This window comes from Tiliqua scincoides, chromosome 3, assembly GCF_035046505.1.
Source record: "Tiliqua scincoides isolate rTilSci1 chromosome 3, rTilSci1.hap2, whole genome shotgun sequence".
Lineage (NCBI taxonomy): Eukaryota > Metazoa > Chordata > Lepidosauria > Squamata > Scincidae > Tiliqua > Tiliqua scincoides.
Genome location: NC_089823.1, coordinates 214,650,900 through 214,664,434, shown reverse-complemented (window position 1 = coordinate 214,664,434; position 13,535 = coordinate 214,650,900). Strand labels below are relative to the sequence as shown.

The following is a 13,535-nucleotide window of genomic DNA, read 5'->3' as shown; positions in this document are numbered from 1 at the left end:
GTATCACAGTCCTGGTTCTCCACAGTGAACCTTTGGTTCACTGACCAAACATGCCCAGTGAGTCAGAAAGGAATGTTCCCAATTTGTTCTTGTGTATCTTGCTACCTCAAGGGTCTTAATATTACAGGAGAGAGCAGGATACAGTCCCTAGTCAAAAGCCAAACGCTGAGTACAAGTTTTTGCTCACGTTCACCTGACTAAATACATAGGTGGACATACAAGTCCTCAGGGCAAAGAACCCTCCAGTAGGTGCCACCACCCCATCTAATAGCCGGTCCTTCAGCCAAGATGAAGCTGAAGGCTAACTCCCCAGCACTTGCAAGCACAGAGCTCCCCAAACTCCAGGAACTCAAGCCCCAGGACTCTGCTTCATTCCAGCAGCAAACTTAGTGGCCTAGGTCAGATGAATCCAGTTCCATTGCACTTGCAAAGAAACAAGCCTGTCTGAATATAATGGTTTATTTAAAGTGAGGTTCTCCATACCCTGGCCCACAGGCCGGATGCAACACATGGCCAAATCTGTCCCCCGAGTGAATGGAGCGTTCCATTCCATCAAGGAGACTCCTTACCATGCCACCGATCTCCCCCAAACTGCATGCTGGTCAGCTGATTCCAGGTTCAGTCGCCCCAGCAGGCTTTGAGGCAGATTTCTGGGCAGATGTCACTGGCCAGCATGCAGTTTGGAGGAGATCAACAGCAGGGTAAGGAGGCTCTCCAGCAGGACGGAATGTTCTGTTTGCTCCAGGGAAGCCTTTCCCAGTATGCAGTGGTCTCCAGTTTGGAGACTGCTGATTTAAAGAACAAAAGTTACATGTAACTTTGAAAGGTATTCAGGTACTTCAGAGAATACATACATTATATGCACAGTGCTGAAACAATAAAGCTAAGCTTGTGAGTTTACTTGTTCCTAATGCTCACCTGCATCTTACAAACTTTTGAGTATAAGCACAGGGTAGCTCTTCTAACAGATATCCATGGAATGGCAAAAGAGCAACTAATTCCAATCCAACAACAGGGTTTTCTTAATATCTTAAACTTAGCTCTTAACCAATTAGAGATTTGGACCTGCCAAAACTTCTGGAACTGATCTCATCCCCTGAGGCTATTGTCGGTCACTCACTATGACCTCTCCCAACTAGAGAATCACAGTTGCAGCCAATTCCCAATTAGTGAGGCCATGAGAATCGAACACATTAACAGGCCTCTCACACAGGTGAAGTGAGATTCAAGGAGCTGCTTTCCCAGCCCACTAACCAGCTTCCACAACTGCTGCAAAATGGCTGCAGGATTACAAAATGAAGTCAGACCCAAGTCAATTATTTTGGACATACTGACACTCTTGAGACTCACTGTACTATGTTGTGTGCTTCCTGCAAGGCAGAACCTTTCTCAGATTGTAAAAATCCCCTCAGGGATTTAGAAACAGCCTGCCTATGTAAACCACCTTGAATAAAGTCAGAGGAGTAATTTGATGACCAGAAAGGTGGTATATAAATACCCAGTTATTAATAATTATTATTATTTATTATATTCTTCACAGAATAGGCCAACACTGCTCCCCTCAAGCACTTGCTTGCCCCTCGAGTCTTTAAAGAGTTCCTAGAAGGATACTAGGGAAAGTCTCTCCAGCTTTGCTCTCTCCATGCTGAAATCCATTTGTCTGACTTAGAACTTCCTGCTTAGAACTTCCTGCTACCTTCCCACCATCCTTCCCCCCTTCACTCCTTGCTCAGATGCTAAAACCTCATATACCAAGTACACTGAAGAGTCAGTGAATTCTCATCTACCCATTTCCATCTCCTCTCCCAGATTCTCCAGTCATACCCTCTACTCCAATTTCTTTCCCCCAATCTTCCAATTGACTTACAACGCCTCCAGTGCCAGTACCCCATCTTGCTCCATCATCCCCTCTCTAACATCTCCAATTTTTTATTCTCACTGATTTTCTACCTCTTCATCCTGTTGTTCTTCCTTTTCTGTGTCTATACTGTCTATAAAAAGCCTCCTGTACTTTCATTTCTTCCTTGACCGAGTACATCCCACGTCATTCAGCATAAGGGAATATCCTTTTGCAACATGTCATTTTCTTTTCCCTTGACACTCACTGTACCATGGTTTCCCCTTTCCCTACCAGTCACCCACTCTGTATCTGCAAAGCAGCTTCCTCTCTTCACACTCTCTCTTTTGAAAAATTTACTGAAAATAACACTGCCTTTGCCTTAAAAGCACAGTTACTGTGTGGGTAAGATCACTCTATGAATTATACTCTAAGTTACAGAAACTTGCACACATCAAGGGGAACTTTGGTTTCAAAAACAGAATTGCTGTGTGGCAAGGGGAAACACTGATTGTCAGAAGTCCAATCCCTCTTGGATCAACAGAACAAGTTGCACAATTCTTTGGACCTTAGCTAATACCTGCAATTTAGGTTTGTTCTTTGTCCATGCTTATATTATACTGCAGTATCTGCCCCGCCCAAGGATATATGAACTTGGGTCTCGTTCTCATCTTGTGCCAGCAACCAGATTCAAAAATTATCGGCTACAACTTACTTACAGGACATCTGTATTAAAACTTTGAATGAACTGAATGAATTATTCTGACCAGTTTCAGGATTTTTTGTGTGTGTGTATTCAAAATATTCTCAGTCTCACCTACCTCACAGGGTTGTTGTGACAACGAAAGGAGGGGAGGAACTATGTACACCACCCTGAGCTCCTTGGAGGAAGGGTGATATAGCAATATGAAAAAATAAATAAGAAAAAGGTATACAAAGATGAACAATATGCACATTATGCAATTGAATTTGTACAAAATGAAATAAAGTGTTTATTTTTCAGCAAAAGCTATGTTTAAAAAACAAATTTCAATACATTTTACTAAAAAAAATGCTTATATCAGAGGACAAGGGTGAATTTTTTTTCCCATTAGAAAATCTTTTTAGTCTTGTCCTCTCATTTGGTAGCACAACGTCTTCTTCAAGTAACATAGCAGTTACACAACTTGAATTCATGTTAGAGCAGTGCTTCCCAAAGTGCTACATGGGAGCACTGCAAGGTTATTGCAGGGGAGGGGGGAAGGCAGCAGTGCAATCCCCAGGATCATGCTGCTGCCTGTGACAGGAGGGGTTTTCTCTACTTACCTGCAGTCAGCGCTGCAGTCCTGGGGAGGGTGCAGGGGAGTCCTCCACATGCCTGCCAAAGTCTTAAAGAAGAAAAACACTTCCACTTTTGGCAACAAAACCAGAAGTGCTGCTTTTTTTCTTTTTTTCACAGACATGGGGAGCCCTGTACAGAGCTCCCTGGTCCCCTTCCCCCCCCCCAGACATCCCAGGACTGCAGTACTGACTGCAGGTAAGTTTTTTTAAAAACCCTCCTGTCACTGGCAGCAGCACAATCCGTAGGATCATGTTGCTGCCTTACCCTCCTTCCCACCCCTTAAAGAGGCAGAGAGAAGTGCTTCCCTGGCTGGTGGGTCATGACAGTTAGAGTTAGTCTAACAGAGCCAATATCCAGTATCTTGATGGCAATTCACACAAAGTTAAATTGGGGGTGGGGAGCTGCAGGTATACAGAGAGAACACACTGAAAGAACAGATTTCCCAGTGGCATAATTTTGCCTTCTAGGAAGAAGGAAACCTCAGGGAATGAGGCTAAGTGGAAGTGAATGCACAACAGGAAAGCCACAGATCCTTCCCAGGTTACAGTAGGGCATAATTCAAGTTTGCAGCTTATGGGTACTACTAAAACAGGTACAGTATTTACTATGGAGACCAGTTGGCTTTGGTGACATGCCATGTCTTCTGCAGCAAGGCTGATGTCCCCCTCCTGAAACTGACTTCCAGTTTGTTTCTGGCCACAATTTAAGGGTGGCACACAAAAACAAATCACAGTCAACGGCCACTGAAATGGATATGTTCCCTCTAATTGACCAAAGGAAAGCACAGTGCATTCCTATAGCCCTGAGATTCCAAAACTGGGGCACTGCAACACCCCAGCCAGGGAAGCCTTATCTCTGCCCTCTTAGGGGCAGATCCTGGGGATTCTGACATGGTTGCACCACTGTAAAGGACAAAAGGGGTTTTCTGTACCTATATGTGGCAGCGCCAGCCTTCCAGAGGTTCCAGAGCCCACGGTCTTCTCTGTAGGGCTCCCTGCAACTCCGAATACAAAACTGTAAGTGGCCTTTTCACAATTACAGCAGTTTGGAGGTACAGGGAGCCCTGCAGAAGGAACCCCAGCACTGCTCCAGGTAGGTTTTAAGAAAACCCTTTTGTTCCTGGCAGCAGCACAATCGTGGCGATCACATCGCTGTCTTCACCCTTTCCCCGCAAGCACTTACAGCGGATCAGAGAGTTTGGGAATCATTGCTGTAGCCATTTGAAAGTAACTACTGCACTTAATATTAAGGCTCAGAACATATGTGGTAGGTTCAGCAATAACTGGAGCTAGGTAAAGGCATACTCAACAGCATAGCTATATTGTCAGGCCTGCTGGCCAAAAAGACTGGGTCTGGGAAATGAATACCTCAGGAGAAAAGACAACACGGCCAGTAGAGGAACAATGTGTTTCAATTACTGAAACTTTTTTTTTTTAGGAGTGAATTATTTGTTGTTTTCAAGGACAGGAGTATAATATAACAGACAAAGGGGTGGGTCACTTTATTAATGGATTGAAACAAATTTTATTAACTGGTACTAACAAACTGGTATCCAAAACCTAAATTAAATAAAAGTATTCTGATGCACACTGTATCATTTTAGTCTTCTATTTATTGCAGTAGTTTCTTGCAATTGACCTAAGTGAGATTTGTTTATCCATAGGGACATCTTCCAATGACAATAAAGGGGAACAACTGATGTTTAACCATATAAAAAATGTTTGGAGTAGGCCAGAGGGCAATCAAAAATATGAAATTGGAGTTTAAGTGCTGTTTGCATTGGAATTATTAAAAGGGAACTACCAACTCAGTCAAGATAGCAAAGTTTAGAATACCTGACTTATTATAAACTAAATTTAATCCTACCCATAAAGACATTGAAGAATCACAGACTCATAGCTTATGTCTTTCCAATACCCATTTACGGCCTGATCTACAAACTAGTTAGAGTACTAGAAATTAAGGATTTCAACTCCCAAAAAAGGGAATCTCTAAGAAATTCCTTTCCATCTTTTATTTAAAAAGATATTTTATTGCAACCCACTATACATATTCTTGAAAAATGTGTTTTAAGTAGTTTCACTTTCCTGCCACCCTAACCCCAAGAAAAACCATTACTGTTCTACAACACTCTCTTTAGCAGTGTTGTACTATTCAAGTGCCTGCATGCAGTTTCTGGTTTCACATACGTCAACTGGCAGAGTCAAAAGCCACAAGAAATACTTTTATGAGCCAACAAATTAAAAAAAGAGCAAGAAAACCAACATAATCATTGCGTGGAAGAAGAAAGCTACACGTCACCGGGCAGAGAGCTGGTCACCTGACAATACTAAAAGCATTCAATTCACTCTTTCAATGATTCCAAGACGACAACAGCTAATAAAGCAGGTATGTGCCTTTCTCTTCTTTTTTAAAAAACTTATCACCACTATTTATGATAATCTTTGCAAACCCAAATCCAAAACATATTATATAATTATTGGTAGCCTGCAGTTAATTAAAACCTGAGAGCTTCAATTAAACATAAGAGGTGTTGCCTGATGCATAGATGCTCTTTGTTCAAAAAATGGTGGTCCCTCCCCAATAGGTCATCAAGAATTTAGTTAGCCAATGCAAGGAGGAGGTAACCACACATATACTATTTTGGGTACTCAGAGACCGGTTTCTTCTGTAATTGCCTTAAAATGAAATGCTTTTTACTCAGAAGAAAGAATATGGGGTCTAACAATGCCTAATCCCTTTATAGAGCCTCCTACTCAAGAAAATCAAATGGATGATATGAAATTAGCTTTATTGATGACAACTCCTCCCTGCTATAATGAATAAAACATTTGAAGAGTTAGTTCAGACTGAGAAAAAGGGATTACTTTGGTTATGGAGTTAACAGCTGTCATGAATAAACGGAATATTACAACAGATTTATTCAGTCATATCATTCATCTAGCACTGTGTTCCTCTGGATGAGCTTGTTAGACTCTAAAGGTTAAAAACAACGAAAACAACCATGCAGGTTACTCATATAACCTGCACAGTAACAGGTTATGGTAATAACATTTTCCAAAGTTCAGCTTCATACATTAATGCAACAGCATACTTTTACATGGAATGAATGCAGTGGAGATATGACAATGAATATTGGCTTTCCACATGTATTTGTATTATCATGTATTCAGGTTTACAATTGAACACCATAAGTTCCCCAGGTCTACCAGAGATGTAGCAGATGGGTAGCTGATTCAATGTCACAGCATATTTCAGGAATAGTCATGCTATCACCATAATACACACCATCCTAGGTCTAGCATCTAACAAGTATTAGTCCTGTGGTCACACAGTTAATGGTCATTAACATGGCCCTAATTCCTTTTGAATTTTGTACAACACTCATTTCTACAAATCAGGTGTTTTGTAAACAAATGAAACCTGCTTTATCTCAACAAGCTTCATTCCTTTAGGTGAGTGGTTCCCAAACTGTGAGCCATGGCTTCCTGGGGAGCCGCGAAAACCAGCCAGGGGAGCTGCAGAATCCTAGCAAAAAAAAAACCACCACCCTATATAATGTATAAGATTATAGACCCAATGGGGAACCATGGCCAATGGCCCAGTAGGTCAAGGGAACTGCCAGTCAAAAAAGTTTTGGAACAACTACCTCAGGTGGTTTGCACTGATCTGGTCAATAATAGATTGGGGTTCCAACATTACTGTAAATTACTGTTTCCCAGCCTGTGGTCGAGGGGCCACAGGTGGTCCATGAGACTCTGAGAAGTAGTCCACAAGATCTCAGGAAAAGGATCACCTTTGATCATTTCAAGCATCTCGCCAAGTTAGGAGACAGGGTTGAGCAGTGAAGTGGCTAAGTTTGCAGATGACACCAAACTTTTCCGAGTGGTAAAGACCAAAAGTGATTGTGAGGAGCTCCAGAAGGATCTCTCCAGACTGGCAGAATGGGCAGCAAAATGGCAGATGCGCTTCAATGTCAGTAAGTGTAAAGTCATGCACATTGGGGCAAAAAATCAAAACTTTAGATATAGGCTGATGGGTTCTGAGCTGTCTGTGACAGATCAGGAGAGAGATCTTGGGGTGGTGGTGGACAGGTCGATGAAAGTGTCGACCCAATGTGCGGCGGCAGTGAAGAAGGCCAATTCTATGCTTGGGATCATTAGGAAGGGTATTGAGAACAAAACGGCTAGTATTATAATGCCGTTGTACAAATCGATGGTAAGGCCACACCTGGAGTATTGTGTCCAGTTCTGGTCGCCGCATCTCAAAAAAGACATAGTGGAAATGGAAAAGGTGCAAAAGAGAGCGACTAAGATGATTACGGGGCTGGGGCACCTTCCTTATGAGGAAAGGCTATGGCGTTTGGGCCTCTTCAGCCTAGAAAAGAGACGCTTGAGGGGGGACATGATTGAGACATACAAAATTATGCAGGGGATGGACAGAGTGGATAGGGAGATGCTCTTTACACTCTCACATAATACCAGAACCAGGGGACATCCACTAAAATTGAGTGTTGGGCGGGTTAGGACAGACAAAAGAAAATTTTTCTTTACTCAGCGCGTGGTCGGTCTGTGGAACTCCTTGCCACAGGATGTGGTGCTGGCGTCTAGCCTAGACACCTTTAAAAGGGGATTGGACGAGTTTCTGGAGGAAAAATCCATTATGGGGTACAAGCCATGATGTGTATGCGCAACCTCCTGATTTTAGGAATGGGTTAAGTCAGAATGCCAGATGTAGGGGAGAGCACCAGGATGAGGTCTCTTGTTATCTGGTGTGCTCCCTGGGGCATTTGGTGGGCCGCTGTGAGATACAGGAAGCTGGACTAGATGGGCCTATGGCCTGATCCAGTGGGGCTGTTCTTATGTTCTTATGTTCTTAAGCACTCCCCCACAGACCACCAGAGAGGGTGGACAATAGACTGTCTGTAGCTGTCAATTAAGTGTCAGCTGCAGCTGTGGGTCGTCCATTCTCCGTCATCTCCGGTAGTCCATGGGGGAGCACTTGCTTGGGATATGCTTCCCCACGGACCACCAGAAAGAGCAGAGAACAGACCACCTGCAGCCACAGCTGGCAACAAAGCAGCAACCCAGAAATCTTCTCTATAAATAATAAATCTAATAAATATTCTCTAATTGTTTCAAATTTATTGTATTTTTTGTGTGCAGGGGAGTAGTGTGGTCCACGATAATCCAAATCTTTGCCTCAGTGGTCTGCGAGCTCCTAAAGCTTGGGAACCACTGCTATAAATGTTATAGTCTTAATTTAGACTTCTATATTATGTAACACATAAAGACTCTGTGACAGAGTTCTTAACCTCTACTGAGCAATTTTTCAAAGCACTTAAAACTGGTCATCTGACATAGCAACAGCCCTATGGTAACTGAAACTCATGCACATATGAAGCCACTGCTATAAACACTGAAGTTAACAGCTCCCATTGTTATTTCAGTTATTTCAAAGACGTGTGGGTTAAATGCCCCCAGTGGGTTGTAGACATCTTGGTAGGCTGCTTGGAGTAGATGTTAGGGTCAAACCCCACAAGAGATTCAAAAGTCCACAATTGTATCATGAATAGAATGGAACTACGTAGTATGGAATCATGGAGCAGTATGGAACACACACTTTGGGCCCCTATCTTAACATGTGACATGGGAAAATCATAACTTGATTACCCAACTTTTAACAAAACATTTTAAAAAACCCCAAACTTGAACACAAATAGGGTGGCCCTGAATTTTTTCTAAGTGGCAACACAGGATGATGGGGGTTAACTCTCTTTTCCTGTGCCATTACCCCATCTAAATAGACTGACTATTGCTTGTTGTGTTATTTATATTATTATAAGCTGTTCTGGGGACCCCATTGAGGTTGAAAATACAGGCTACAATTTAAAATCAAACCACACATACTACTAAAGCTGCTATAAACCCCACAAAGGAGAACATACAACATCTATACATACAGTTGGACCACGGAATCCATGGGAGATCCGTTCCCAGACACCACGCAGATACTGAAACCCACAGATACTGGAATCTGTGCATTGGAACCAGAGGTCCAGATATGCCTACCAGTCATGCCCGGAGAGGCAGTGCATGGCCTCTCTGTGCCTCACAAAGGCCCCCAGAAATGACCAAAAGGTGCTTCCAGTCACACCCAGGAGCTCAAGTGAGACCCTCGATTGAGGGCTTGGAACCCACAGTTAGGTTCCAAACCTGCGAATAAAGAGGGCCCACCTATATATTGCTCTTTCCCCTCAAATTTTCTGAATGGTCAGATAGGAGAAACAGTGCAGGGGAAAGGTTAACTCTACTTCCACCAAATTTGGAGTCCCTAATACAGTATATATTCTAAAACAAATCAACAAAATACGCTCAGGAGGTATGATCACAGATTTTCTTTGCCACATACTGTATAGTTTGGTTACTGTGTGGAGAGATGTTGTGTGATACGTTTCAAGGAAGCTGAGGGCTCAGTGTTTTTCATCTGGAATCTATTACCCTGTTGTCATTTCTTAGAAATGTTAAAAATAACCATTTCCTCTTCAGTATGCATGCATACATGCTCTAACAATTGTGTCTACCAGTAAAAGTTGCAAAAAGATTTTGTGCTGCAGAAGATTTGGATCATTAACATTCTTCTTTACCTTTCTTGCTTCTTAATTTATATGCTTTAATACACCTTTCTTGCTTCTTAATTAAAAATGCCCAAAGATGATGGACAGGAAATATAACATTACAGAATAAAATAGCAAAACACCACTACACTAATGTGATTATTTTTAATTTTACTACACTGATAGAACAAAAGAACTTTAATTGAAGAATATGCATCTCTACAAACAGAAATAGGGATGGACGAAATTACTATATTTTGCATTGGATATTTGAAATGCATTTGAGTACATGTATTGAGTACATTTAAAAAACAAGAGTCCATTTCCAAAGTTTAAATGTACCACAGATCCAATTAAACAAATATCCACTACTGTAAACATGATTACCCCTTTGTACACTATGCAGCATCATAAGAACAGCCCCACTGGATCAGGCCATAGGCCCATGCAGTCCAGCTTCCTGTATCTCACAGCAGCCCCACCAAATGCCCCAGGGAGCACACCAGACAACAAGAGACCTGCATCCTGGTGCCCTCCCTTGCATCTGACATAGCCCATTTCTAAAATCAGGAGGTTGCACATATATATAATGGCTTGAATCCATTATGAATTTTTAACCGTAATGAATTTTTCCACCAGAAACTTCTCCAATTCCCTTTTAAAGGCATCTAGACCAGATGCCATCACCACACCAGATAACAAGAGACCTGCATCCTGGTGCCCTCCCTTGCATCTGGCATTCTGACATAGCCCATTTCTAAAATCAGGAGGTTCCACATACACATCATGGCTTGTAACCCATAATGGATTTTTCCTCCAGAAACGTGTCCAATCCCCTTTTAAAGGCATCCAGGCCAGATGCTGTCACCACATCCTGCGGCAAGGAGTTCCACAGACCAACCACACACTGAGTAAAGAAATATTTTCTTTTGTCTGTCCTCACTCTCCCAACACTCAATTTTAGTGGACGTCCCCTGGTTCTGGTGTTATGTGAGAGCGTAAAGAGCATCTTTCTATCCACTTTATCCTTCCCATGAATAATTTTGTATGTCTCAATCATGTCCCCCCTCAGGCGTCTCTTTTCTAGGCTGAAGAGGCCTAAACACCATAGCCTTTCCTCATAAGGAAGGTGCCCCAACCCAGTAACCATCTTAGTCGCTCTCTTTTGCACCTTTTCCATCTCCACTATGTACTTTTTGAGATGTGGCGACCAGAACAGGATGCAATACTCCAGGTGTGGCCATACCATAGATTTGTACAACAGCATTATAATATTAGCTGTTTTGTTCTCTATACCTTTTCTAATGATCCGAAGCATAAATTGGCCTTCTTCACTGCCGCCGCACATTGGGTCAACACTTTCATCGAGCTGTCTGTCACCACCCCAAGATCTCTCTTCTGATCTGTCACAGACAGCTCAGAACCTATTAGCCTATATGTGAAGTTTGATTTTTTGCCCCAATGTGCATGACTTTACACTTACTTACATTGAAACGCACCTGCCATTTTGCTGCTCATTCTGCCAGTTTGGAGAGATCCTTCTGGAGCTACTCACAATAGCTTCTGATCTTCACCACTTGGAAAAGTTTGGTGTCCTCTGCAAACTTAGCCACCTCACTGCTCACCCCTGTCTCCAGGTCATTTATGAAGAGGTTGAAAAGCACCGGTCCCAGGACAGATCCTTGGGGCACACAAGTTTTTTACCTCTCTCCATTGTGAAAATTGCCCATCAAATATATTTGTGTCTCCACAAACCAAAGTCAATTCCAACTCCCTCATGTGCATGACTAAAGAATATATATGACCAGAAACATCCATTTTCTGTTTGCCCAAATTAAAATTGCAAAAGTATACCTAAATTATTTACAATACACCCCCACACACAAGTGTGTAGCTTTCAGTGGTAAACAATTTAATTCAGTGATCAGTCCACTAGTTGAACAGGGAATATTTGCATGAATAAGGGTACAATCTTAACCAACTTTCCTGCATTGGGGTAAGAGCAATGCAGCTCCAAGGTAAGGGAACAAACATTCCCTTACTTTGACAAGGTCTCCATGACTCCCACCCAACTGCAGCACGCAGCACATGCCCTATTGATACAGCTGTGTCAGTGCAGGAAAACAGGTTAGGATTTGAGCCTAATTCTCATAAGATAAAAGCAGGCTCTTTCTAATAAATTTGTCAGGATGTTATTTAAACGTTAAGACATTTGTCCCTGAATATTCACCTGAGGAGTACAAATGCTCCTGAACTACTCAAGATTTCAGATCTGACAGTACATTCTATAAAATGAACTAAATTGTAACAACCTTTCAGCATCGTTCAGAAAAAAGTCATTTATTTTATTTTTCTCTATGTGCATCCCTAGGTTCTGGTTCAGAGAGCTTTGCCTATTTCATATGATGCCCTTAAGCAATGTCTCAAGCTGCAACGTCTATACTGCAATGGAGCCATTTCCTTATTTTTATTACTTGATTTTCCTTATTGGGTTCATGGGGAGCTGCTTTGCTCTATGGACCTTCACAAATATGAAGCAGCACCAAAAATGTATGAGCGTCTACTTAATAAATCTCCTGACAGCAGATTTTCTGCTGACCCTTGCTTTGCCAGTGAAAATCGTGGTTGATTTAGGGGTTGCTCCCTGGAAAGTGAGAATATTCCACTGTCAAGTCACAGCTTGCTTTATCTACATCAACATGTATCTATCAATCATATTCCTGGGATTTGTAAGCATGGACCGTTGCCTTCAGTTAATACGCATGAGCAAGATCTACCGCATCCAAGAGCCTGGTTTTGCCAAGATGATATCAGCAGTCGTATGGATAATGGTTCTCTGTATCATGATTCCAAACATGGCAATTCCAATCAAAGAAACAGAAGAAAGCCCAAGTGTAGGATGTATCGATTTTAAAACAAGAGTGGGAAGAGACTGGCACGTGTTTACCAATTTCATATGTTCTGCAATATTTCTAAATTTTTCAGCCATGGTGCTTATTTCCAATTTCCTTGTGATCAGACAACTCTATCGAAACAAATACAGTGAAAGCTACAGAAGTGTAAAAAAAGCTCTCGTGAACATATTGTTGGTCACTGCAAGCTATATCATATGCTTTGTTCCTTACCACATCGTTCGGATTCCGTATACTCTGACCCAAAGCAAAGCCATAACCACCGACTGTTCTGTCCGACAATTCCTCTTTAAAGCCAAGGAAACTACCCTGCTGTTTGGTGTGTCAAATCTGTGTTTTGACCCTATTTTGTATTTTTATCTTTCAAAGACATTTAGGCTGAAAGTAACCAAGACATTTGGATCACGTAAAGAGAAAAACACTCTCCCAGAAGAACAACAGGAGATGACTGAAGAACAAGCAAAGCGTTGTGATGTTTCAGTTGAGAGACTGCAGGCCTTTCCAAACAATTCATTTATTGCACATTAAAAACACACTTGTTCCTTCCTAGACATGGGAAAGGGAATATCTGAGTGAGGGAGAGCAGAACGGGGCAGATCAGGTCTAGGGGGGCAGCAACAGTAGAGGAGGCCTCTGCTGTATCCTATCCTCCCTCCGAGACCTGAACACCTTACACAGGGCTGCTCAGATGTGAGCCAGCAATTTAGCTGGCACAGATCCAAGTAGCCTCCTTGCCCAGGCTGGAGAGTTACTTGATGTAAGGAGGAAAATATCCCCTTACCCTGAGGATACCTCCAGCCTGTTCCTTACCTGAGCTGGATACAGCATGGGCCGGACAGTCCAGCTGCA

The 13,535-nt window shown here is 42.3% G+C and overlaps 2 protein-coding genes across 2 annotated transcripts in view; one reads left to right on the top strand and one right to left on the bottom strand.

Moving 5' to 3' along the window:
* Positions 1–13,535, bottom strand: part of MED12L (mediator complex subunit 12L) — a 208,277-nt gene that overhangs the window by 139,748 nt on the left and 54,994 nt on the right. The window lies entirely within an intron of this gene.
* GPR171 (G protein-coupled receptor 171) lies at positions 5,521–13,342 on the top strand. Its single transcript, XM_066622575.1, has 2 exons — positions 5,521–5,546; positions 12,146–13,342. Exon 2 carries the CDS (start codon positions 12,177–12,179, stop codon positions 13,212–13,214), a length of 1,038 nt encoding a protein of 345 aa, XP_066478672.1. The 5' UTR covers positions 5,521–5,546; positions 12,146–12,176; the 3' UTR covers positions 13,215–13,342.

Coding starts and splice junctions, on each gene's coding strand:
- GPR171 (XM_066622575.1), top strand. CDS start 12,177: ATGATGCCCTTAAGCAATGTCTCAAGCTGCAACGTCTATACTGCAATG.